A 27023-nucleotide genomic window follows, 5' to 3' on the forward strand; every position below is an offset into this window, starting at 1 on the left:
GTACTTCGCCAGGCAACACGGATCTTTGGCTGACGTCACTTTGCACCGACCCCCCCCCTCGCCCCTCGCCTCTCCGCTGCCGGCGCCGGAGCCCCGCGCCAGCCCTGCCCGCCTGTCTACAAGGCGGTGACGCTGGTCAGCTTGCCGGGAGTTGCTGAGTTCCGGTTTTCTGTCTCCGGGTTATCTGGCATCACAATTCACTTAACAGACACTACATTGATACGGTTATCAGTAATTACACCACTTGCAACAAGAGTTTAGGTGAATTACTTGTATTTTCACGTGTCCAGGTGTGTGGAGCCGTATTTATTGATTGTTATTCTCGGCTGTTGATTATTTTTTTGTCTGTTATGTGGATGATTAAGTAGTAGGCACGTTCATTCATTTTATTTTCTCCTTTCTTTAGTGTTTCGTGCACGGCGAAGGGAAAGTGTTGACACCTCAGTTTAACTCACCACGACTCTCTCTCTCTTTCCCCTTTTTGCTGCCCTTTATTATAGAGGCATCGGGGCGAGCGGGCACACGCCTAGCAGTGCACTAGCATTACACTATTCATTTCAACTGCGGTAATTACTTTGTTCTCTTTTCCCATTGCCCGGCAACGCCTTTCAAATTACTGCCGACCACTGCGGCGGTTATGGCCTTCTCGGGGACCGAGGATGATTACACTGCCAGGGATTTTATTCTTCAGTGCGAGGATGTCATGAACTATTCATTCGTGTCCGATCCGGGAGACAAAATATCCTTCGTTCGGTCCCGCTTGCAGCCTGGCTCCCTCGCCTCGGCTCTGATGCAGGCCAGCGCGTTCACAGTGCCGCAGGAAAGGCGAGACTATGCCGCGTTTCGCTCACACTTTCTTGAAACGTTTGGGGATGATGTGAAGCACAGCCTCGTAAAGGGCGTAAATTTGTGTGTGGACACTTTGCGGACAAATGCGGGAACCAAGGGCCTTTTTCAGGGGCAAGTGGACGCCTATCGGCTGTCGACTGATCTCATTAAGTGTCTCAAAGAAGGAGGCTGGACAGATGGAGAAAATATGTCTCTTGGTAACACTCTTAAATTTCTAGAATTCCTCATTTACATGATTGTCCTGAAAGACCAGTATCGAAAGAGTTCCTCATCTCTTGAATTCGGCCCCGATGACAAACTACACGACTTCGTGCAGAAACTCAAGACCAAGATTGAGGAGGAAGAAGGCGCAGCGTGCCCCGCCGTGGCTGAAGTGCGCCAGGAAAATGCCAACAGTAACGCTTCTGCCTCATCCGTAGTTGCGTCCACCACCGGAAAGCCCAAATTCAAATGTTCCTATTGTCAGCGAGACGGCCACACCGTATACTACTGTAAAATGCGCCGGCAAATGCGGAAGACAAAGAGTGCCAAGGGGGACACGCACAAGTCCGGAAACGCTGCTCCGAATTTCACGTCACGATAGGAGGCGACGAGTGACTGAGCGGTGTAAGGCACTGATGTATACAGGATCAGGTGAAAGAAATGTGAGAAATGTGTGTGCCTCAACATATAGCAACATATGTAGCTTAAAATGGCTTTGTTTCGAGCAGCAGCAAATGAGGTTAAAATGTTAAGTGTACTATCACCTCGAGTCGTATCTGTCTCCTTTGTGAGTGTAACTATAAAGAAAATCACTGATGAATTTTGACACACCGCAGGAAGAGGAAGTGTTGAGGGGAGTAGGAGGAGCAAAAGGGGAAAGGAAGAAGGAAAAGGAGGAGGAAGATTAGGAGAGGAAGAAAGAGGAAGAGACGGGAAAGAGGAGGTGGGGAAATAATGGTATGATAATTTTCTTATTATTCACTACTGTGTTATTGTACATCCTCTGTTATTACGGTTCCAGACACATAAAGGCCGCCTTACATCACCAATAAAAATAATGAGTTAAGAGTTAAGAAGTGTTCATCGTTTATGCTCTAGTGTAGTCTCTCTGTGACGTCGGTATTGTTAAACGCTCCCTTCTCTTACATTCATAATTTCTAAAGGCAAAATAAGAGGTCAAACGCGTCTCCATGGGTGTTTCTTTACGTTCACGGTACAGAGGAAGGGTCAGACTACCACCAGGGTCATAAAACTGCCCCTGGAAATGCCCACAAATCCCACGAAAGCCTTGTTAAATGTATGTGCTTGGGCGCCGGGAGGTTTAAGAATATGAGAATCTGAGCAAACTTTGAGCTGACTTTGCATAGTCATCTACATTATACGCTTTGTTCAGAGTAGGCTTGTTTTTTTGAGTGACAGTCTGAGGAATTTGCTGAAGTCGACACGTACTGCTTGACCGCCCAGAGACACGAAGCAGCAGCAGGAGGAGGAGGAGGAGGAGGAGGAGGAGAGGTAGAGAAGCATAGAAGCAGAGGTTGTGGTTGACTCCTCACACTCACTGAGACTGTAAATACGTGTAAGCTTGCATAATATATTTCAGTACTACACTAAAGACGTTTGAATACCCTGAGAGAGAGAGAGAGAGAGAGAGAGAGAGAGAGAGAGAGAGAGAGAGAGAGAGAGAGAGAGACTACAACCGTTCTACCAGACTACATCACTACCCAGAAACAACGTATGACAAGGCCCTTCCTCACTCACTACCAGTCACCAGTACAATGCAGTAACAGTCACTCTGGTAGTAGTAGTAGTAGTAGTAGTAGTAGTAGTAGTAGAACCTTATATTAAACATTCTAATTGCATGAAGCCTAAATAGTGAATGGGTTAAACTACTGAATGGGTTTAACTAATCTATTACACACACACACACACACACACACACACACACACACACACACACACACTTAAACTACTACCCAAAAAGAGAAGAATAAGCTAACCTTGCACATACCACTAACACCATAACGAGCATATAACTGGACAAAGAAACCACCGAATAATCAGTCAACTATAAGAGTACCCCATAAAAATTCGTAAAGCCACGTCTTCTATGAATAAATAAAGAGGTAAATAAATAAAATAAATATCCCCAACGAAATACCAAAAAAAAAAAATAAATAAATAAATAAATAAATACACGAATAAATAGCTATTAATACGTGGAAAATAATTAGGATAGAATATTAATGAAATAATTAGGATATATTAGGATTAGAAATAGATTAGGATAGACATAATTAGATAGAATATTAAAGAAAACAAACAATAGTGAAATAAAGAAATGAAGAGAGAAATGGCAACCCTCTCTCTCTCTCTCTCTCTCTCTCTCTCTCTCTCTCTCTCTCAGCAAATAAATATATATACAAACGTTGCAAAATTAACAGCATATAATATTAATGAAAGCAAATAACAGGAGGAGAGAAATAAACAGAGAAATAGAGAGAAATACAGGAACTTTCCCTTCTCTCTCTCTCTCTCTCTCTCTCTCTCTCTCTCTCTCTCTCACCTGCCATTCCTTCACCTGAGCTCACAAAGGTAACTCCAGGTGTGCGCTAAGCTAATTAACAGGTGAGGGAGGGAGAGGGACAGGTGGGAGTGACTTTGAAGGTGTAATGCGCGATCAGTTTCTTCTAATTAACAGGTGGAGAGTGTTGGTAAGGGTCATTAGAGGGGTAATTAGGTGGATAATTGATTTGGTGGTTGTTTCTTGGTAATCATTAATTGGTAGTGTGATTAGGGATTCGTGGGGTTAATTAGGTGGATAATTGATGTGGTTCTCGTAGTTAAGTGGATTGTAAAGGGTCATTAGAGGGGTAATTAGGAGGTGGATAATTGATTTGGTGGTGGTTTCTTGGTAATTAATTGCTTTTACTGTGATTAGGGATTTGTGGGGTTAATTAGGTGGATAATTGATGTGGTTCTCGTAGTTAAGTGCGTTGTAAAGGGTCATTAGAGGGGTAATTAGGAGGTGGATAATTGATTTGGTGGTTGTTTCTTGGTAATTAACTGGTGGTAGTGTGATTAGTGATTCGTGGAGTTAATTAGGTGGATAATTGATGTCGTTGTCATAGTTAAGTGCTGCAGAGGGATTCAAGGGTCATTAGAAGGGTAATTAGAAGATATATAATTGCTGTGGAGGTTGTTTTTGTTAATTAAACTTGGTACTGTGATTAGTGATTCATGGGGTTAATTAGGTGGACAATTGATGTTCTCGTAATTAAGTGGCGGGGAGGGTTAATTGATAGGGGTCATTGAATGTGTATAACAGTGTATAATTAGGAGATACATAATTGCTGTGGTGGTTGTTTTTGGTAATTAAGCCTGGCCATTCTTCTGTACCATGAATTTAAAGCAAGTGTTAATAGTACAAAAACTGTGCTAGATCGGCGTCGCATGACCCTCCAACACACACCCAACAATTTGTATTTGTAATTAGGTGGACAATTGATGTTCTCGTAATTAAGTGGCGGAGAGGGTTAATTGATAGGGGTCATTGCCATGGATGTGTATAATGGTGTATAATTAGGGGGTCTAAAATGGAAAACGCTGAAAAGTAAAGATGGCGCCACTATAAACACTTGCCTGCACCACAATGGGCTGGGGATAGGCATAACTTGAAAGAGGCATAGCTCGAAAAGTAGACATCTGCGACGGAAATGAGGTACAAAATCATGCAATTCACTACCTCCATCACCAGAAAAACATGAACCTCGTGGGAAAATCGTTGGTTGGGTGAAACCGTAAATTGTCCAAAAATAGTGTTTAGTTTACCACATAAGACCTCCATACTGCTTAGTTTACCACTGAAAACTCTTTATTTCCAGCATGGGGGACACTGGCAAGGCTGAGGCTGTGGATGTCCTGGTGTGCGGAGGGTTATGGCAGCCTCGGCAAGTCATGCAGGCAGGAGCGACAGCCACCATCACCAGCAGGAGTGTGTGTGGTGTGCGCTGACCCTCCCTGAAGACGCCTGTGCTATCGGCAGAGTCCTCAAGGAGCATAAGGAGGAAGGAAGGTCATGGTAACTAATTCTTCATGGGGGGGTTGTCGTAGGATCTTGAGGCATCGCTGGAATGACTTTGGGTGAATAAAATGGTCTATCAGTTATATTACAAAAGACACACTAAGCAAAAAGCTACATTAACCTGGTAGCAGCGACGGGCCAAATTTGTGGCTTTACCGTGTAGCAGCGACGGGACAAATTTGTACCATGATATAAACCCCCAAAAATAGATGATACATAATCTGATCACAAATGCTTTGATATATATTATGAAATGGTTTGTGTGAGGGGTGATTTTTTTCTCATTTTTCTCGCTTGGAGGGACCCCACTGCTACCGGGTTAAGACTGTGATCAGATAGGAGAACAAAACAGTCAAGCTAGAACAAAACTAACATATACAGTGAACATTTGTCAAACTCCCTTCCTTAATCTTTTTATTGTGGTAAATTGTTCCGACGTAAATGTTATATAGACCCGATTTTGCAGCCCAAGTCACCGATCATCAGAGACTCCAAGATCCTGTCGTTACCTGGATGATGTTACCTGGATCTCTTTACCTGTGGCATCTTACCTGGTGACCTGATGCCCTTCTGTACCTGTTTGTGTCACTCCACCTGTTGCGTTTGTTCAAGGTATTTTATTTTTACCTTAATGTTTTGTTAGTCTGGTATCTTGATCACAGTCTTAATTTATCTTTTTTTGCTTGTCTTTGTAAGAATTGATAGGCCTTGTTATTCACATTTCCTCTCCTCCACCAATCACTTTATTCATTCCAGTTTGCTTCCTCGGCTCCGTTCATCCACACCTGAGATCACCTGGATGATGTTACCTGGATGTCATTACCTGTGGCATCTTACCTGGTCACCTGATGCCCTTCTGTACCTGGTTGCATCACTCCACCTGTTGAGTTTGTCCAAGGTATTTTTTTTTTTTTTTTACCGTACTGTTTTGTTAGTCTGGTACCAACATTGATTTTATTTACATCCCTTTCCGTCGTCAGTATCTTCTAATCGCCCTTCCTTCCTTCCTTTCTTTTTCCATATAACTTAATTTTTGTGTCTGTTTCCTTTACTAATTGATACCAACGTTGATTTTATCCACACCCAATACCGTCGTCAGTATCTTCTAATCGCCCTTTCTTCCAATTTTTTTTTTTTTTTTTTTTTTTTTTTTTCGTATAACTTAATTTTGTCCGTCCATCTTTCTTTCGGTAATTTATAGTCACCTTTATTTTATTCACATGCCTCTCCATCTTTTTTCCTTCTACTTTCCCTCGACAAGCTATCTTTTTATCACCCATCCTTCTTTTGCCTTCTTTCCTTCTCCATCTTCCTCATAATAACTGATAGCAAGGTTCATTTATTTTACATGCCTCTCCATCATCTTTTTTCCTTCTACCTTCCCTCGTCAAGCTATCTTCTCATCACCCATCATTCTCTTCCCTTCAACTTTCCTGGTCTATCTTTCTTGTAATAACTGATATCAGGGTTCATTTATTCCCACACCTTTCTCTCATAATTTTTCCTTCTACTTTCCCTCGTCAAGCTATCTTCTCATCACCCATCCTTCTCTTCCCTTCAACTTTCCTTGTCTCTCTCCCTCGAAATAGCTGATTGCAAGGTTCATTTATTCACAAACTCTTCCTTCATTTCCTCCACTCACTGCTACCTCATCCAGGGACTTGTTGGTGGGTTCTTCTAATCCCTAATACTCTACACCCTCAGGTTAAGGCAGAGGAGGAAGGTTTAGATAAGACAGCATTAAGTGGAATCTATTTTTATTGAAGTCAGGTCGTGAGGGGAAGCAATTTCTGGCTCCTAGGTCGTGAGGGGAAGCAATTTCTGGCTCCTAGGTCGTGAGGGGAAGCAATTTCTGGCTCCTAGGTCGTGAGGGGAAGCAATTTCTGGCTCCTAGGTCGTGAGGGGAAGCAATTTCTGGCTCCTTGGTCGAGATGGGAAGCAGTATCTGGCTCCTAGGTCGTGAGGGGAAGCAATTTCTGGCTCCTAGGTCGTGAGGGGAAGCAATTTCTGGCTCCTAGGTCGTGAGGGGAAGCAATTTCTGGCTCCTAGGTCGTGAGGGGAAGCAATTTCTGGCTCCTAGGTCGTGAGGGGAAGCAATTTCTGGCTCCTAGGTCGTGAGGGGAAGCAATTTCTGGCTCCTTATACTCAAATGTTCAAGGTTAGAGTCTTCAGGATGGAGATAACTTGTGTTCACCCCGACAGAGATTGAACTGGTCTCTCGTCACTCGTCACCACCACCACACTGAGGTTAGAAAGCGCGCACCCTACCCCTCACCCAGCCTGAACTCTGTAGGAGGCAGCCATGGCCTTATTCTACTTCCAGCACAGGCTTTCATGACATATATGGCCCGTGGTGGAGTAGGTTGAAGATGTGGCTGCCTCCTAATGAGTTGAGGCTGGGTGAGAGGCAGGGCGAGTCTCACTTCTAACCTCTGAGTACTGGCGGCATCAACGAACGCTGAGAGGGTGACTCAATCTCTGTCTAAACATGGCCTTTGAGAACATTAAAGATAGTTGCTAGCTCAGGTTAGGTACTACTTCTAACCTCTTTACTGGTGGCATCAAAGAGTGCTGAGAGGGTGACTCAATCTCTGTCTAAACATGGCCTTTGAGAACATTAAAGATAGTTGCTAGCTCAGGTTAGGTACTACTTCTAACCTCTTTACTGGTGGCATCAAAGAGTGCTGAGAGGGTGACTCAATCCCTGTCTAAATATGGCCTTTGAGAACATTAAAGATGGTTGCTGAAGCTCAGGTTAGGTACAGGTACTTAAGTTGACTGAAAATTTCCATCCATTACAGAGTGCTGGGAGTACAACCTGGGCCTTCAGAAGAGACATGATGCGGCAAACCAGCTGAGCCTCTGATGTGCTGGAAGATCACCGCACCAGAGGCCACTTCTTTTTTTCTGTTTTTTTTTTTTACATTGCTGCCTATTGCGCCGGTAGGCTTCTTCCCGGTGGATCTTGATGGTCGGTCCAAGGCTTCATTCCGGTGGGTCCTGATGGTCGGCCCAGCCCGTTCTGGCGCAGGCGAGTGTTTATAGTGGCGCCATCTTGCATTGGCTCATGCTGCCCTCCCAGAGCTCATTTTTGATCCTAGAATCTAGAGCCCGGGTTGATAGGTGGTCTTCTGGACAGCATGTGGGTAGTTTTAAGCCACTGGCGCGGCTGAAAATCCCAGCTTGGTGGCACCGGGCGGATTGAACTCGTCCTCCTGAACACGAGGCCGTTACTTTGACGACTCAGCCACCGCCTCTGCAGCCTGTACCAGACACCCCGGCCCCCACTGTGGACATGAAGGAAAGGTGACCCGCTTACACTCGTGGTGGGTGGCAAGGCTTTAAATTAACCCAGACTGGTGCATGTGGTGTAGATATAAAAATGCAATGACACATGTATAAGCAGACCATGTGCCGTTGTGAGTCGAAAAAACCCTTGCCAGCCACCACGAGGAAGGGCAGGTCACCTTTCCTTCATGTCCACAGTGGGGGCCGGGGTGTGGCGTTAAGTGCTGCAGAAGTGACCTGTAGAACACTGATCTTTAAGCTTATCAGTGGCTTAGTTCGTGTGCTGCCCGGATACCTATTCTGAGGGTCTGGGTTCGACTCTCGGTACTCAGTTATGTACATTATGAGATATTTCACTGCATAATTCCAGCTTTTCTTATGGATACTACTTTAGTGTATGTACATTATGAGATATTTCACTGCATAATTCCAGCTGTTCTTATGGATACTACTTTAGTGTATGTACATTATGAGATATTTCACTGCATAATTCTAGCTTTTCTTATGGATACTACTTTAGTGTATGTACATTTTGAGACTCTTCACTGCATAATTCCAGTTTAGTGTAACCAGTAAAGACATTTGATTCAAGAGGAGATTTTTGTTCTATTCTAATATTTCTTCCTCAGGCTTCCCAGGGAGGCGGACAGACGTGAGACAGCCAATGAGAGCCTAATGAGAGGAGACAGAAGAGGAAACAACTATACATAAGAGAAGGAAGCAGAACTGAGGAGGAAGAGCGAGAACACTGATTGTGAAAAAGGAAAGGAGTGAGGAGAAGAAAGAAAAGGAGACAAAGAAGAAGCATATAAGAAGCAGAAGTAGACAGGGCAGTAGGTGTGTGTACCAGTCTGTATGGAGGCAACAGTGATTAGGAGAGACAGACTGAGCGAGGGACGGCATACCTTTGTCCCACCTGGTCTATGTCTCCCAAACACTTGCTTCCACACACACCATACCTACTGCTATCCTCGCTGCTTCTTAGTCCTTATATGTCCCTTCCTTTCCTTCCACTATGCTCTTCCTTCTCTTTCCTTCAGTGCCATCTCCTTTCTTCTTTTATCAAGTTGTGTGTTGTTCCCTCTTCTCTCTCCTCTTGTGGGTAGGTAGTCTCGGTCCACTCCCCTGCTGTCCAATACCCTACGGTGTATGATCCTCTGTTGTATATGCGTTCTCTCTTTACAGGTGAAGGACTCTGGATACTGCTGTGAAGGTGGATTTGGATTCTCTTCTGGAGCCTGACGTACTCTCACACTGGATGCTGGCCGATGTCTGGACTCTGCTGTGTTGGTGATGTGCCTTCTGCTATGGATTTCCGAGGCTGTGTTATATATCGTTTTTCTGGAATATCTTGGTAAGTATCTGTTGGATCACTCTGATACTTTGCCACAGTTTGTTTCACACCCTCCGCTAATATTTTTCAGCACAGTGCATTATTATCAGAGGGTGTGAGGAAGGCACAGACACTTGAAGGGAAATTGCGAAATGAATGGACAGCAATCAGACAGGGCCAGCGTGTCGTCTCTCTCTCTCTCGAAACATTTATTCACTTCTAACGAGCTCCAGGAAGAGGTGATTCGATCCTTTGATAAACTGACCAATAAGATGCTGAGATTTGCAACACTTATAGAAGACAGTGTTGTAGAGGATCGAAGATGCTTAAGTGGTATCAAGTGAACCCATTAATAGAGTTGAGTGTGTGTTTTCTATTTTCTTGAGGATTTTGAGTTGGCAATACTGCAACCCTCCCCTCTTCTCTTCACCCGAGAAGATACCGTGGATATATAGCCGCGTAGCGGATGTAAAGTCTGATACTGCTGATAAACTACGGCAACATTCGGCATTAAATAGGAAAACACCGTGTGCCGTATATGAAAAGAAATACTTGAAAATTTTACACTGGCTAGAGAGAATAATAGAAATAGAAGACACATATGCAGCTGGGCTATAGTGGTGGGTGGGTGGGGCCTGGGGAATGACGTCACGCTGGCCCTGTCCGATTACTGTCCTTTCATTTCGCTATTTCCCTTCAAGTGTCAAGATTCTGTGCCTTACTCACACCCTCTGATAACAATGCACTATGCTGACAAATATTAGCGGAGGGTGTGAAACAAACTGGAAAAGTATCACAGTGATCCAACAGACACTTACCGAGATATTCCAGAAAAAAAAACTATATAACACAGCCTCGGAAATCCATAGTAGAGGTCCTGGGTGCTGTGTTGGACTCCTCTGCAATTCCCTTCTAGTTGCTGTGGTTGTGTGATCTGCAAAATAAACCAATCTTAGACACACTTCCCTGGTATCTCTTAAATAAAACATATATGGACACACGAAGGTAGTATTGACGATGTTACACTTTGATCTATAATACCCTGTCCCCTTACAAGTCAGTCGGTGCCCCTTACAAGTCCGGTCCCTTATACAAGTCAGTGCCCCTTACAAGTCCGGTCCCTTATACAAGTCAGTCCCCCTTACAAGTCCAGTCCCCTATACAAGTCCATCCCCTTATAAGTGCATCCCCTAACAACTCGGTCTCTTTACAACCAGCGCCTTCCCTCACCACACCACCACAGACTTAAGCCGTGACAGAAAATATACAAAAGAGTGTCCTCTCCCACGACACAAGGCACAGCACCCAACACATCCACGATCTCACAACTACAGGATAACAAAGACAATGATGTGAGGAGAGCGCCCATCTGCCTGTACTCTCTGGCTGGACATCTCTTCACACCCATTCCTTTGTTACCCAGCTGTCCTTAGGTGTGGGTACGTCAGATGCTGTGGCCTGCATGCTAGGGGGAGGAGGCAGGTGACTCTCTCCTGTAAGTCTTCGGTCACAGAGCATAGTGGCGACATAGCTTGGAGAGTTTCGACTTGGCTCTTGATGGGACAGACTTGGCTCGGGGAAGGAATCTTTTTTTTGTTTTTTTTGTTAGTGTGGTGAATAAACAGAGGAGGTGCTGAGAGAGGGATATGATAAGGGGAACCAGGGAGAGATTAGATGATTTAGATAACCACTTAATCTTCCTCCTGTACTCTCTTCCTCTTACTCATTTTTTGTCCTCTTTTTCCTCATTTTTTCTTCTATTCCTCTTCTCGTGTTTTTCCTCCTCCTCTTCCTCCTCTTCTTCTTTATCATCCTTCTTTTTCTCCTTATCTTTTTTTCTCTTCTAACTCTTTCTCTTCCTTTTTCTCTTCTTTCTCATCCTCCTTTTTCTCCTCATTCATTCATTTTCTTCTTCCTCTTCTTCTTCCTTCTCCTCTTCTTTCTCTCCCTCTCAGTACCTGGAAGAAAAAATAACCGACATTAGTAAAGGAAAGAGGAAGAGGAAAAAGAAATAGGGGAGGAAAAAGAAGAGGAAAGACCAGGGTACTAGTGGTGAGGACCCTTCCCCGCCGTGGTCACTCTTGCAGGCAAATGCGGGACACGTGAGAGTGGGTCAGTACGTCCGCGCCCACCAAGGAGAGAGCACAGTAGACCCCCGCGACCAACACCTACGGCCCGACACTACAGGGAACACGACCACTGGATAAGCGAACAAACCCTCAGGAGAAAGGTAATGCGCGAAACCTTCCTTCCCATATAGGTTCCAAAAGACACTCGGATTGGAAGGAAGAGATATTGAAGGGAACGAAAAGGGAGATTAGAGGAAGAGAAAGGGATAGGAAGGAAGAGATATTGAAGGGGACGAGAGGGAGATTAGAGGAAGAGAAAGGGATAGGAAGGAGATATTGAAGGGGACGAAAGGGAGATTAGAGGAAGAGAAAGGGATAGGAAGGAAGAGATATTGAAGGGGACGAAAGGGAGATTAGAGGAAGAGAAAGGGATAGGAAGGAGATATTGAAGGGGACGAAAGGGAGATTAGAGGAAGAGAAAGGGATAGGAAGGAAGAGATATTGAAGGAACGAAAGGAGATTATTGGAAGAGAAAGGGATAGGAAGGAAGAGATATTGAAGGGAACGAAAGGGAGATTAGAGGAAGAGAAAGGAATAGGAAGGAAGATATATTGAAGGGAACGAAAGGGAGATTAGAGGAAGAGAAAGGGATAGGAAGGAAGATATATTGAAGGGAACGAAAGGGAGATTAGAGGAAGAGAAAGGGATAGGAAGGAAGAGATATTGAAGGGAACGAAAGGGAGATTAGAGGAAGAGAAAGGGATAGGAAGGAAGAGATATTGAAGGGAACGAAAGGGAGATTAGAGTGAGAGAAAGGGATAGGAAGGAGATATTGAAGGGGACGAAAGGGAGATTAGGGGAAGAGAAAGGGATAGGAATGAGGAGATATAGAAGGGAACGAAAGGGAGATTAGAGGAAGAGAAAGGGATAGGAAGGAAGATATATTGAAGGGAAGAAGAAGAGAAAGGGGAAGAGGAAGAAGGAAAGAAGACGAGAGGAGGGACACACACACACGCACACACACGGAAGATATATTGAAGAAAACGAAAGGAAAACTAGGGGAAGACTATAAAAGGGAAGAGGAAGGAGTAAAAAAGACGATAGGAGGGAGGGACACACACACACACACACACACACACACACGCACACATTGATTAGAAGTAGAAAATGGTCTTGGCAACTTTTGATTTACTACAGTTACTTTTGCATTTTACTTATATAGTTTGAATCATGGTTACTTTAATATTTGGTAGTACAGCAATCACTTATAAAAAAAAGGGGATACAGGAAGATTACTGCTGATTTGTAAGTATTCAGATATAAGTAAAGAAAACAGGGATACAAGATTCGAAGGTATACTGATCTTTGTGTTAATATTCGTATAAGTAAAAAAAAAACCGAAACTAGTAAAAAAGAAAACCAGCTGACTGTCAATTTACATCCATATAAAAACAACACAAAAAAAGGAAAAAGTAGATAGGAGGAAATTACTATAAATTCGCGTATGCTCTTATAAGCAAATAAAAAATACGACTTAAAAAAAGGTAATACAATGAAGTCAACACACAACAGGCAAAACATCAAAACAAACCACTACAAACGACGCCAAATATGAACACTAAATGCACACATGACTCGCTTGCCGGGCAGTGCTGACAAACGTTCGAGTGGCCATTGGAGTCAAAATAAATGCTTGTAACGATGATGGAGGGAGGGGAGCATCTCACTGATAGGAAAAAGACCGCTGTCCTTGCTGATAACACTCCGTACTGCATGTCACGTGTTGAGAGGGGGGAGAAAGGGAGAGGGAAGGGAGGAAAGGAATGGGAATTTGAAGGGAGGGAGGAATGGGTATAAGGAAGACGTGATTCTGTAGTAGGAAGAAAAGACGAAATGGAAAGAGAGGAGGGAGGTAAGGAGAAAAAAAGGAGGGGGACATAAGTTAGGGAGGAATACCATAACTATCCCATAAATAACCAACACTCACACCCACACCCAACCTCACATACCCTCATCCCCCACACATGTATATAGCTACGTCTCTCTCTCTATCTATTTATCTATCTATCCATCAATCTATCTGTCTATCTATCTATCTCATCCCTCTCCTCCCTCCCACAGATGAAGAGGCTGTGGATTATAACCGCGGTGATTCTGGCGGCGTGTCTGAGCCTCGCTGTAAACGCCAACCCAACGAAGGCTCAAGAAACACGGCAGACGAGTGAGAAGGGACACCAGGCAAGGAAGGGGAGGATAGAGTTAAAGGCACAGCGGGTGGAGACGCCAGGGATAGTGGAAGGGAATAAACAGCAAGGAAGGGAAGAACGGGGACAGAAACAGCCAACGACGGAGGAAAAGGGAGAGAAAACACAGGAAAAACAGCAGATAGAAGAAGCGAAAGAGGGGGACAAACAGCGAACAGGGGAAGAACAGGGACAGAAACAGCCAGTGACGGAGGAAAAGGGAGAGAAAACACAGGAAAAACAGCAGATAGAAGAAGCGAAAGAGGGGAACAAACAGCGAACACAAAGAACGGTAGAAGAAGAAACAGAGAAAACGCATAAGAAAGGAGAGGAACAGCAGCAAACACGTGACGAACAGGGAGAGAAAACACAGCAACGAGATCAAAAGGAGGAACAACAAACAGCGGAGAAGAAGAAACAGTATCGCTTCTTCTTCGGGTACCCTCTCGCGCCACGCAGCCACACCATCTTCTTCAGCGGTATCATCAGAGCTCTCGTCGACGCTGGCCATCACGTGAGTTGTTAAGGACGGCGTGAACTTAAGGGATGAGCTCACTTTTCTCCTAGTTTCTTCACCTAAATCATGTAATCTACTAAACCATGCTCTTTGATACGAAAATATGCCGAGAGAAACGAATGTATATCAGTTTTCTTAAGATATCGCCATGCACAGAATGGGATGAAAGAATGAAGATACCCGTCGCGTTTTGCATTACGAAGTTGGACAGCACTGGGATGGTCCTGAATTGAAGGTAGTCCATGCCCTCAACACTATTCCCTTCCCATCTTCTTTTTCTCCCTTCCCTTCCTTTTTCCTCGTCCCTTCCCATCTTCTCTCCCTTCCCTTCCCTTCCTTCTTCCTCGTCCCTTCCCATCTTCTCTCCCTTCCCTTCCCTTCCTTCGTCCCTTCCCATCTTCTCTCCCTTCCCTTCCCTTCCTTCTTCCTCGTCCCTTCCCATCTTCTCTCCCTTCCTTTCCCTTCCTTCTTTCTCGTCCCTTCCCATCTTCTTGCCCTTCCCTTCCTTCTTCCACGTCCCTTCTTTTCAGGTGACAGTCGTGACGCCGCACAAAACCTTCGAGGCAAATGACCAGGTGAGAACGGTGCTGGTCAAGGAGGGCGACATTACACGCTTCACCACTGACGCCTTGAAGGAACACAGGCTTAAGGGGGTCTTCAAGGTGACCACCGCGTCCATCGAACTCTGCACCAACATCCTCGCCCGGCCCGACGTCCAAGATCTACTGAAGGAGGAGTTCGATATGGCCTTCATCTCCCAGACTCTCTGTGATTGCTTCCTCTCAGTCGTCCATCAACTGAAGGTAAATACGAGAGTCACACTGCATCGTGTTTACCTGTATATCATTTTTCTTCACCTAATATAATGCTTTGTTAACCTCAGGAGCTTTTTTTTCATTACTTTCATCTCCCTGACTCTTTGTGATTGCTCCCTCTCGGTCGTCCAACAGCTGAAGGTAAATACGAGTGTCACATTGCATCGTGTTTACCTGTATATCATTTTTCTTCACCTAATATAATGCTTTGTTAACTTCAGGAGCTTATTTTACATTAGTTCCTCGTCCCGTCACCTTCTGGAGCAAGATTTTTTTACTTCCTTCTACTCCATATTCTCTTTTTTTGAGTTCCAATATTTTCCTTCCCTTTCCCCTCCTTCCTCTTTTCGTTCTCTTCTTTATCTCCTCTCTTCTTCCTCCTTTCCTCCTCTCAGTGTCGTCTACTAACGTCATTTCTCCTTCCCTCTCATCCCTCTCTTCATTTTAGTTCTTTCCCTTCCTCCTTTCCTCCTCTCAGTGTCGTCTACTAACCATTTCTCCTTCCCTCTCATCCCTCCCTTCATTTCAGTTCTTTCCCTTCCTCCTTTCCACTTTCCCTTCCTCCTGCCTTCTGTTTTTAGTTCCTTCCCTTCCCCCTCCTTCCTTCCTTCGTCTGTTAACTTCCGCACCAGTCTTCTTGCTCCTCTATTTCTTCCATCCTATGACCTCAACTTTCAAGAGGGGGAGTTTCGAGACACTCCTTTGTATATGTCCCTCGGTGAGTCTTCTTCAACGCCTCAACACACTCAGAGTGGGCGCCGGTCACTATAAAAAAAAATAGTGGCGTCCCTCAAGGCTCGGTTCTTGGCCCAGTGCTCTTCATTATTTACATCAACGATGTGGATGTTGGACTCAATAATCGCATTAGTAAATTTGCAGACGACACAAAGATTGGCAACTCGGTTCTAACTGACGAAGACAGGCAAAGCCTCCAAGAGGATTTGCACAAAATTTCAGCTTGGTCTGATAGATGGGATATGCCCTTTAACGTAGACAAGTGCCAGGTCCTTCAAGTTGGAACAAGGAATAAGAAGTTCGATTACGAAATGCGCGGCGTTAAACTCAAAAGCGTTCAATGCGTTAAGGACTTGGGGGTCAAAATCGCGTCAAACCTCAAATTCTCACAGCAATGCATCGATGCAGCAAATAAAGCGAACAGAATGTTGGGCTTCATTAAAAGAAACTTTTTATTCAAGAATAAAGATGTAATACTTCCACTATACAATAGTTTAGTCAGACCCCACTTGGAATATGCAGTACAGTTTTGGTCTCCCCATCATGCAAAGGACATTGCTAAATTAGGTGTTCAGTGTCGGGCAACAAAAATGATCCCTTCCTTGCGCAACAAATCTTACGAAGAAAGGCTTTCCACCCTTAACATGTTCTCTCTTGAGAAACGTCGCCTCCGAGGAAAACTGATCGAATGTTTTAAAATACTTAATGGTTTCACGAATGTAGACAAATCAACATTGTTTATGAGCGATGACACTTTGCGTACGAGGAACAATGGCGTAAAACTCAGATGTAGACAAGTAAATTCAGATTGCACCAAATTTTTCTTCACCAACGTTGTAGTGCGATAATGGAATAAGCTTCCACCGTCAGTGGTCCAGTGTGCTCGACCATTACTTCCTTCAACTTAATATCAACTAGAGTAGAAATGCAACGTTTTGGAGCCTTCTGATTAATGTAAAATCACTTAAGTTTAAGGACAGACCACCTAGTCTGGACCATGGGGTCTGTGTGGTCTGATTTTCTATGTAAATTTATGTAAATCTCCGGCGCAGGTCCCGTACGCCTGGTTGTCCCCCCTCGGCTTAATGGGCCCCACGGCGGTCAACTTGGGCAGCCCGCAGTTCCCGTCCTTCATGGGCACCAAGTTCATGCACTTCAGCCACCCGCTCGCCTTCCACCAGCGACTCTTTGCGGCCCTCGTCGAGTTGAGCTTCGTGACCGTGCACAATGCCCTTGCGTCCAGGTAATGAAGTCTGGTTAGTGAGAATATGTTGTGAGGGTTATTTTCCTTCCCTGTTTTTTCATCCCTCCCTTGTAAGTCTCCTAAAGCCTTTCTATGCGTCCGGGTAACAAGGTTTGATTTACGGGAAGAACATATTGTAGGTAGTCGTTTTTTAATCCCTTGGGTTGTCCCCTCTCGTAGTGACGCTTTCAAAACAGGAGTGGCCAGAAGAGAGGTCAGCTCAGACTTGCCAAATTATCGTACTCAAACCATCGCATTTATCAGTTCCAGGGCCCAAAACTTTCCTACCCACACAGATAACGAAATACCAGTTAAATAAAGTTTTCGTTAAAAACATTACATATTGGCGTTTGTTTGCGATAGCTGTGACTCAGGAACCGGAAAATACGATGTGCTGAGTGTCTGAATACGATAATTTGGTAACACTGGGTCAGCTTCAGGTGGAGGGAGAGGTGTCGAGAAGCCGTGGGCAGAGAGACATATGGACAAAGGAAGGTTTTTGTCCGCTATCTGTTTATATCACTTATTCGATTTGATGTTCCTGTAAATAATGGTTCCCTATCTGTTCCCTGCGTGTCCAGTATGGAGAATGTGTGTCGGCAGGGCGGCGTGTGTCCTCCTGACATGCCCAGTATCCAGAACATGTCCAGACACGCCTCCCTCGTCATCCACAACAGGTGAGTCGGTGAGCCTAAATGACCCACCTCCAGGCTGACTCACTGGCCACATTTACTTTGTTTTTTCTTTCCTCTTTCTTTTGATATTCTAGAACGAAGGCGAGGAGCCCTTGATTTTCTTTTTCCACAAGTGATATTTTTTCTTCGTTTTTTCCTCCCTGAATCACCAATTAACCTGGCAGCTGCGGGGATCATGTATCTTAAAGGCCCCTCTAAGCGAATTAATGAGAAAAAGTCATCACTCACGCAAACCATTTCATAATATATCGTACCAACGTATTTGTGATCAGTTTATGCATCATCTATTTGGGAGGTTTATATCATGGTAAAAATTTGTCCCATCGCTGCAGCGTTGCCAGATTATCGTACTCACCACATCGTCTTTATTACTTTTAAGCCTCAAACTCTCGTACCTACACAAATAACGATAGAAAATTGAAGTTAGCGTTAAAACTCCTATTTATTGATATTTGTTTGTTTGTTTTTGATATAGTTATTGGTCAGAAACTACGAAAGTGCAATGCGATGAGTACGATAATTTGGCAACGCTGCATCGCTGGTACACGGAAAAGCCACAAACTTGGCCCGTCGCAGCTACCGGGTTAAGGACATTTCTAATATTCCACAATGAAGACTGGGCGCGTTTCCCTGTCTATTTCCCCTCAGTGATATTTTTTCATCGTTTTCTTCTTCCTCTTCATCAAATAAAGGACAACTCTGATTCTCTAAAACACAGGTAAGGAGCATTTGCATTCCTTTCTCCCTTAAGTGATATATTTTCTTCGTGTTCTCCTCGCGTGATAGTTATTCTTAGTGTTTTCCTCCTCTTCATCATCAAGCTATATAGGACACTTTTTCATATCCTAAAACGAAGATTGGCCACAGTAAGGACGAGTATCTTCAGAGTATTTCCCCTCACTGATATTTTTTCATCGTTTTCTTCTTCCTCTTCATCAAATAAAGGACAACTCTGATATTCTAAAACACAGATAAGGAGCATTTGCATTCCTTTCTCCCTTAAGTGATATATTTTCTTCGTGTTCTCCTCGCGTGATAGTTATTCTTAGTGTTTTCCTCCTCTTCATCATCAAGCTATATAGGACACTTTTTCATATCCTAAAACGAAGATTGGCTACAGTAAGGACGAGTATGTTTGGCGGTCCAAGATTACGAGAGTTAGCGTTTTTCTAATCCGGTGATAATTAATAAGTTTGTATTCATTATTATTCACTATTTCTATTTTCCATTTTTACTCATTTTTTATCAATTTATTTCCATTCATTATTATTCACAATCTTTATTCATCAATTTTATCCATTCTTATTCACAATTTTCACTCACATTTTATTCACTATTTATATTCATCCCTTTTACTCATTTTTCTTATCCTTTCACACTACTTCTACTGTTACTACTATTATTGCTGCCACAGAAACGATCATAATAGCAAGAATAAAGTGTAACTGAGACGAATGGTTCTGTCGCGTCCCCGCAGCGTCCGGCCTCTTGAACTCCCCGCGCGGCCAGCAGTGCCACAAGAACTCTACGCCGGGGGAATACAGTGCCGCCCCGCCAAGCCCCTGCCGGAGGTGAGTCAAGACCAGTGTTCTCAGATGCTCTCGCTCCAACAACTATTTCCAAAGGCCTCAAAGGAGATTAGTCGCGTTATAAATACCAGGACACTTGACAACGTTGCATTCCAACGTTGTCAAGTGTCCTGGTATTTATACAAAATCTTTGTTATTATCCTAAAAACGAAACAATCTTAACACTAAATGACCTCATTGGATTATCAAATTATTTAACTGAATTCATTTAAAGGTAGTAAATAGCTGACATATGAGAGGAAGCGAGAGGTGTTGAGAGTGTGTGGCAAGGTGCGGGACGGGGCTGACCCCGCAGCCGCCACCTCCGCACCGGCATACTTTAGGCTCATAAAACTACCCATGGAAATACTAATAACAACAACCTATACGAAAGCCTTGTCATATGTCTGTGTGTAAAACCCCGAAATGTCAGGGAATATGGGCCCAAGACACCCACCCACGCCCATCCACACTCAAAACCACCACCCACACCCACAACTAGCACCCGCATTCACACCCACACCCGCTCTCCCCATACACACAACCTTGGATTCTCCTGTTTACCTTCGCTGGCAGGAGTTGGAGGCGTGGGTGCAGGGCGCTGGGGAGGCCGGCTTCATCTTCTTCAGTTTGGGCTCCATCATCAAGGGGTCTAGCATGCCTGAAAAGTGAGTATGTAACATTTAGATTCCCAGTGCCGACTACCATCCAGGCCCCTCAAAGAAAGCCTACCAGCGCTATAAGCCTGCCCGTAAAAAAAAAAAAAAAAAAAAAAAGAGGTCAGTTTGGGTGCGGCCACAACCTCCTCACAGCTCTGCCACATCGCCCCCAGTACATCACTCTGTCCCTCATGTGCCATCTACGTACTGTTTGAAATTATGTATTAAATGTTCTGTATATAATGAATAAGAGTTGGCAGCGCTATGGCTAGGAAACTCCCCGAGCAAGCCCATCCCAAACTGACTTAATAGCTGCATCGGACTAGAGCGCTAGGTGACTCTTTTTATAGTTCGTTTCGCCCCCGCTAGGACCCGCGTGGCGCTGCTGGAGGTCTTCGCGGGCCTTGAGCAGCGCGTCCTGTGGAAGTGGGATCAGGACACCATGAAGGACCTGCCCCCCAACGTGCGCCTGGCCAAGTGGCTCCCCCAGCAGGATATCCTCGGTAGGCCTGACGGGACCTTCACTTTGGGGTTTCTAATAGGAAGAGAATAGGAAGAGAAAGACGAAGTAAAAGGGCCAGGTAAGTAGGTAGAATAAAAGAAAGGTAGGTTTAATCGTGCGGTAGCCAGGTAGGATAGAAAAGAGGATAATTATTAACAAGGTAGAACAAGAATGGGACGGGATTGATAATAAGATAGTGATAAATATGAAATCAAAAGAAAAACAGGAAGATAAATAAGAAAGAAAGTAAAAGGAAGAGAAGGCTGGGTAGGAAAAGAACATATTGATGAATTAAAAGGTACAGGTAGGTAGATTTGCGTCGAATTGCTATAGCTGATATTCGATTTTTTGTTCCGGCATATTAGACGCGGTGTTTTTTCCCTAACGAGCTTCAATAAACGTTGTAATTATTTTCCTTTCTTGATATAATGTAACCCTAAAATTAATAATCGAATTTTCTGGTATTTAAGACGCAGGTTTTCTCAGAACGAGTTTTTGAAAAGAATTATAACTATTTTGTTTATGTATTCGCGTCTAACGAATTCGCATCTAACGAGTGTGGGTGTTTGTTCCTTATTATTCGTTAGACGCGAGGCTCACTGTAATATGTTTCTTGCCGCGCTCAGGTCATCCTCGCCTCCGCCTGTTCATCACCCACGGGGGACTGATGAGCACCATGGAGGCGTCCTACCACGGCGCGCCTGTCCTCGGCCTGCCTGTCTTCGCGGACCAGCACGCCAACATGCAGCTGACGCAAGTGGAGGGCTGGGGGCGCTACCTGGACCCGGAGGACATCACGGCGGAGACGATGCGGGAGGCCGTCCTGGGGGTGATGACTGACGCCGAGTGAGTCACAAGGGGAGGGTTGTGTTATGAGTAGTTTCTCACGATGTAGAGCTTTGACTAACGAGGAAACCGTCTTGCGTGTACCTTCCTGTGATATAGAGCTTTGGTTAAGGAGAGGGACCGTCTTATGAGTACCTCCCAGTGATGTAGAGCTTTGGTTAAGGAGAGGAACCGTCTTATGAGTACCTCCCAATGATGTAGAGCTTTGGTTAAGGAGAGGAACCGTCTTATGAGTACCTCCCAATGATGTAGAGCTTTGGTTAAGGAGAGGAACCGTCTTATGAGTACCTCCCAATGATGTAGAGCTTTGGTTAACGAGAGGGACCGTCTTATGAGTACCTCCCAATGATGTAAAGCTTTGGTTAACCAGAGGGACCGTCTTATGAGTACCTCCCAATGATGTAAAGCTTTGGTTAAGGAGAGGAACCGTCTTATGAGTACCTCCCAATGATGTATAGCTTTGGTTAAGGAGAGGAACCGTCTTATGAGTACCTCCCAATGATGTAGAGCTTTGGTTAACCAGAGGGACCGTCTTATGAGTACCTCCCAATGATGTAGAGCTTTGGTTAACCAGAGGGACCGTCTTATGAGTACCTCCCAATGATGTAGAGCTTCGGTTAACCAGAGGGACCGTCTTATGAGTACCTCCCAATGATGTAGAGCTTTGGTTAACCAGAGGGACCGTCTTATGAGTACCTCCCAATGATGTAGAGCTTTGGTTAACCAGAGGGACCGTCTTATGAGTACCTCCCAATGATGTAGAGCTTTGGTTAAGGAGAGGGACCGTCTTATGAGTACCTCCCAATGATGTAGAGCTTTGGTTAACCAGAGGGACCGTCTTATGAGTGCCTCCCAATGATGTAGAGCTTTGGTTAACCAGAGGGACCGTCTTATGAGTGCCTCCCAATGATGTAGAGCTTTGGTTAACCAGAGGGACCGTCTTATGAGTGCCTCCCAATGATGTAGAGCTTTGGTTAAGGAGAGGGACCGTCTTATGAGTACCTCCCAATGATGTAGAGCTTTGGTTAACCAGAGGGACCGTCTTATGAGTACCTCCCAATGATGTAGAGCTTTGGTTAACCAGAGGGACCGTCTTATGAGTACCTCCCAATGATGTAGAGCTTTGGTTAACCAGAGGGACCGTCTTATGAGTACCTCCCAATGATGTAGAGCTTTGGTTAACCAGAGGGACCGTCTTATGAGTACCTCCCAATGATGTAGAGCTTTGGTTAACCAGAGGGACCGTCTTATGAGTACCTCCCAATGATGTACAGCTTTGGTTAACCAGAGGGACCGTCTTATGAGTTCCTCCCAGTGATGTAGAGCTTTGGTTAACGAGAGGGACCGTCTTATGAGTACCTCCCAATGATGTAGAGCTTTGGTTAACGAGAGGGACCGTCTTATGAGTACCTCCCAATGATGTAGAGCTTTGGTTAACCAGAGGGACCGTCTTATGAGTACCTCCCAGTGATGTAGAGCTTTGGTTAACGAGAGGGACCGTCTTATGAGTACCTCCCAGTGATGTAGAGCTTTGGTTAACCAGAGGGACCGTCTTATGAGTACCTCCCAATGATGTAGAGCTTTGGTTAAGGAGAGGGACCGTCTTATGAGTTCCTCCCAAAAGAGCTTCGGTTATCTCCTCCTTTTTCAGCATACACATATACGAAGACCCGATTCCTTTCCTCCCTCCGACACCTTCTCTTCCTTACGCAGCATCCAGGCAAAGGCCAAGCATCGGGCGGTCTTGATGCGGGACCAGCCGATGACGCCCGCCGAAACCCTCGTGTTCTGGGTGGAGTACGTCATCAGGCACCGCGGCGCGCCCCACCTCCGCTGCCCCGCCGCCGACATGCCGTGGTGGGTGCCGGTCCTAAGGGGGCTATTACACTGGGCAAATTTTCCGTGGATCTTCAGTCAAACCACGATTTCCGTTGGCGTGGTTCTCATATTTCCGTGGTTTTCTGACGTGTCCGCGATCTTCCAAAGCTACGGTAGATTTCACTGAAGGACGACGGTATTACTCACCATCTTCGTCAGCCGCAATAACAAGAAACAATTGAGGACCACGCTAGCGGAAATCGTGGTTTGACTGAAGATCCACGGAATATTTGCCCAGTGTAATACCCCCTTTACTCTTCGTTGCGGAAATACACTTAACGATGTCATAATCTTGTGTGAAAGTGGAAATCGTACTCAACTGTGCCAGATTGTCGTACTCAGCCTCTTATATTTACCGACTTCCGACCCCAAAACTGTCTCCTGGGTCCCAATAACGAGACTCACTTAATTCCTGATGATGATGAAATACACTTAACGATGCCATAATCTTGTGTGAAAGTGGAAATCGTACTCAACTGTGCCAGATTGTCGTACTCAGCCTCTTATATGTACCGACTTCCGACCCCAAAAACTGTCTCCTGGGTCCCAATAACGAGACTCACTTATAATTATCGTAAAAATAGTTAATTCCTGATGTCTCTTGGCAATAGTTAGGCGTCAGAAACCGGTAAATACTATGCTCTGAGTACGATAATCTGACAACAGTGATCGTAGTACAAACACAACCAACACTTTTTAGGTATACGTTCAGCCTGCCGGGAATAAACGTTTTACACTTAAGTTCGGCCACTGAGACGCTCATCTTCCTTCTCTTTTCAGGTATCAGGTGTACAACGTGGACGTGTGGGGGACGGTGGCGGCGGTGGTGGCGGGGGTGACCTACTTGATCATCAGGCTCACGGTGGCGCTGTGCTCGTGTCTGTGTGGCCGGCGGGCGGGGAAGAGCAAGAAGGACTGATTGGCTGATTGGTTGATGGATTTTTTTTTCTTTCACAGCAGAGGAGTCAGTTCAGGGGCATTAAAAAGGATGGATTGACTGATTGGTTGATGTATTTTTTTTTTTTTTTTTACAGCAGAGGAGTTCAAGGGGATAAAAAAGGATGGATGGATGGATGGATTATTTGCGGACTGATTAACTGATTGGTTGATGGATTTTTTTTTTTTTTTTTTTTTTTTTTTTTTTTTACAGCAGAGGAGTTCAAGGGCATAAAAAAAGGATGGATGGATGGATGGATTATTCGGGGTGTGTAATCACGGCGCGGCAGCTAAGAGAGACTGAACATGGTGGTAGATATAGGACAGATAGGCTGAATTAGACAAAAAATAAGTTTACGAAGAGCTAACCGGGTGAACGAAAGACGAAACAGTTGTGTAGTGAAGGTAAATACGACCGTAAATTATTGGCAGGTATATATAATAGACTGAACATGGTGGTAGATATACAGATAGGCTGAGTTAGACAAAAAATAAGTTTACGAAGAGCTAACCGGGGGAACGAAAGACGAAACAGTTGTGTAGTGAAGGTAAATGCAACAGTAAATTATTGGCAGGTATATATAATAGACTGAACATGGTGGTAGATGTACAGATAGGCTGAGTTAGACAAAAAAATAAGTTTACGAAGAGCTAACCGGGTGAAAGACGAAACAGTTGTGTAGTGAAGGTAAATACGACAGTAAATCATTGGACGAGTTTCGAGAATAGGAAAGAATCGAGAGGAGGTTTGATTTCTGGACGGGGGCGGCAGATCAAGACACCTCTCCACCCGAAATCGACCTCTCTTTTGGCTATTCTTTACTATAGTCTGTTATGGGAGCGGCGATTTGCGGGCTTTTTTTTCACTCTTTTTATTGCCCTTGAGTCGTCTCCTTTGTTGTAAAAAAAAAATTATAACTAACTACCTCACAGGAACTGCCCGAACGCTTGTACCACCTACCACGTGTACCATCTAACACCCATACCACTAACACTTAAGGTCGGTATTCTCAGACGCTTCTTTCTCTTATATCAACTATCTCTTAAAACCAATAAAGAGGTTAAACGTGTCTCTGAGTGTTTCTTTACGTTCGCGGTACGGAAGAAGAGCCCCACTACCACCAGGGTCATAAAACTACCCCTGGAAATGCTCAGAACACCTATGAAAGCCTTGTCAAATATGTGTTCCTGGTCGACGAAATGTTTAAGAATTCGACCCATATGCCTTTTAACTCTCCCTGCAGTACCATTTGCAACCCTTCCTAAACCTCCTCACCCACCGCCACATCGTCAACCCCTCATTCACACCCCAGATTGTACACTAAGGGCGGTATTCCTAAACGCTTCCATCTCTCACGTCAACCATTTATAAAGGCCAAAAAAAAAAGGTCAATCGCGTCTTCAGCCCCTTCATTCACACCCCAGATTGTAGACTAAAGGAGGGATTCTTAAACGCTTCCATCTCTCACGTCAACCATTTATTAAGGCCAAAAAAAAAAGGTCAATCGCGTCTTCAGCCCCTTCATTCACACCCCAGATTGTAGACTAAAGGAGGTATTCTTAAACGCTTCCATCTCTCACATCAACCATAAATAGAGGCTAAAAAGAGGTCAAACGCGTCCCCGTGAGTGCTTCCTTGCGTTCACGGTACAGAAACTATGTCCAACAACCACTAGGGGAACGTTGCCAGATTGTCGTACCCAGCCTCCTATGTTTGCCGATTTCCGACCCCAAAACTGCCTCCTCGACCCCAATAACTGCCTTCATATATAGTTATCGTAAAAGTGGTTAATTATTAGTGTTTTTTGGCAATAGCTATGGCTCAGAAACCGGTAAATACGAGGCTATGAGTACGATAATCTGGCAACGGTGCGCTAGGGTCATAAAAGTACCCCTGGAAGTGCCCACAAATCCCACGAAAGCCTGAAGTGTGTGTGCCTGGGCGCCGAGAGATTCAAGAATATGACCCTAACCCTTAACATTAAAACTAAATAACCCCTTACAACACACTACTGATGCACTAAATCCTTCCTTCACCTTTCAAAAAACCCAAATAACAAATGAAGGGAGAAGAACAGCTGGTTGGGATGCACGCCAACAACCCGGGCTGGGATTCGAACCTGGGCCCGCGAAGACAATAATATATAATCCCCACTCTAGATGGGCCTGGACATCTTTTTTTTCGGCGTGGGGTCGTACCTGGGGCTGTACCTGGGCCAGCAGTACACCTGGCTGCTGCCCACCCTCACGGGGCCCGAGGACCTGGCCCGCGCCCTCTCGACCCGTGTGACGCCCTTCGTGCAGCGCGCCGGTGACTCGCTGCGGGGTTTGTTCGGCGCCCGACACAGCAGCCCCGAGTACCAGAGCCTGACGGGAGAGCTGTTCCCTGACGCCTCGCCGCCCTACCAGAGCCTCCTGCAGGACCTCATGGAAGAACAGAGCCAACTCGAGAGGAAGTAAATGTTCTGCCGTCGATGTGAGAAGTGGGAAACCGCGGAGGTGATGATACATGAGTGCTGTGTCTGTAACTGTTCTGCTTTCTCGTGTGAATCAATTATTTTCTCTTGCTAAAATGTTCTGAATGTAAACAAGAATTCCGTCTAGAAAATAAACCCTGCAAATGGGAAACAACTGAGGTGATATATGAGTACTTCCTGGTGTGTGTGTGTGTGTGTGTGTGTGAGTCTCGTCAAAATGTAGTGAATGCAAATATTATGATCCAGCATAAAAAATAAATCCCTATATGTTTAGATAAAGAAACAATCGTTATGAAGCCTCCATAGC

At 44.8% G+C, this 27023-nt stretch overlaps 1 protein-coding gene and 3 long non-coding RNA genes across 7 annotated transcripts in view; 2 read left to right on the top strand and 2 right to left on the bottom strand.

Moving 5' to 3' along the window:
• LOC126990505 (uncharacterized) overlaps positions 1 to 8968 on the top strand; it is a 10093-nt gene extending 1125 nt beyond the window's left edge. The window contains exons 1-4 of one of the 2 annotated variants that reach the window (XR_007744466.1): positions 1 to 3542; positions 4713 to 5524; positions 5669 to 5810; positions 8830 to 8968. The exon at positions 1 to 3542 is cut by the window's left edge and continues 1125 nt beyond it. This is a non-coding gene — a long non-coding RNA (uncharacterized LOC126990505). The remainder of the gene's footprint in view (positions 3543 to 4712; positions 5525 to 5668; positions 5811 to 8829) is intronic. The other variant, XR_007744467.1, reaches the window with a different exon arrangement.
• The window catches only part of LOC126990506 (uncharacterized), a 36379-nt gene continuing 17887 nt past the window's right edge, over positions 8532 to 27023 (bottom strand). Inside the window, exons 3-5 of the long non-coding RNA XR_007744468.1 lie at positions 19983 to 20079; positions 11257 to 11491; positions 8532 to 10467 (exon numbers count right to left, since the gene is read on the bottom strand). This is a non-coding gene — a long non-coding RNA (uncharacterized LOC126990506). The remainder of the gene's footprint in view (positions 10468 to 11256; positions 11492 to 19982; positions 20080 to 27023) is intronic.
• Positions 11555 to 25309, top strand: LOC126990503 (UDP-glycosyltransferase UGT5-like). Of its 3 annotated transcripts, none has more exons than XM_050849101.1 (12): positions 11555 to 11763; positions 13724 to 14359; positions 14893 to 15165; positions 16965 to 17155; positions 17737 to 17832; positions 19328 to 19421; positions 19995 to 20086; positions 20447 to 20580; positions 21206 to 21425; positions 23139 to 23282; positions 24084 to 24787; positions 24928 to 25309. In XM_050849101.1, exons 2-11 carry the CDS (start codon positions 13724 to 13726, stop codon positions 24220 to 24222), a joined length of 2019 nt encoding a protein of 672 aa, XP_050705058.1. In that variant the 5' UTR covers positions 11555 to 11763; the 3' UTR covers positions 24223 to 24787; positions 24928 to 25309. The 3 variants fall into 3 exon arrangements, with proteins under 3 accessions (XP_050705058.1, XP_050705060.1, XP_050705059.1); XM_050849103.1 differs by having other exon boundaries at positions 24084 to 24644; positions 24788 to 25309; XM_050849102.1 differs by having other exon boundaries at positions 24084 to 24644.
• LOC126990507 (uncharacterized) lies at positions 21775 to 23130 on the bottom strand. Its single transcript, XR_007744469.1, has 3 exons — positions 22989 to 23130; positions 22785 to 22835; positions 21775 to 22223 (listed from the first exon to the last, which is right to left on the bottom strand). It is a non-coding gene; the product is annotated as an uncharacterized LOC126990507 (long non-coding RNA).

This window comes from Eriocheir sinensis, unplaced genomic scaffold (genome assembly GCF_024679095.1).
Source record: "Eriocheir sinensis breed Jianghai 21 unplaced genomic scaffold, ASM2467909v1 Scaffold17, whole genome shotgun sequence".
In the NCBI taxonomy this organism is placed as follows: domain Eukaryota; kingdom Metazoa; phylum Arthropoda; class Malacostraca; order Decapoda; family Varunidae; genus Eriocheir; species Eriocheir sinensis.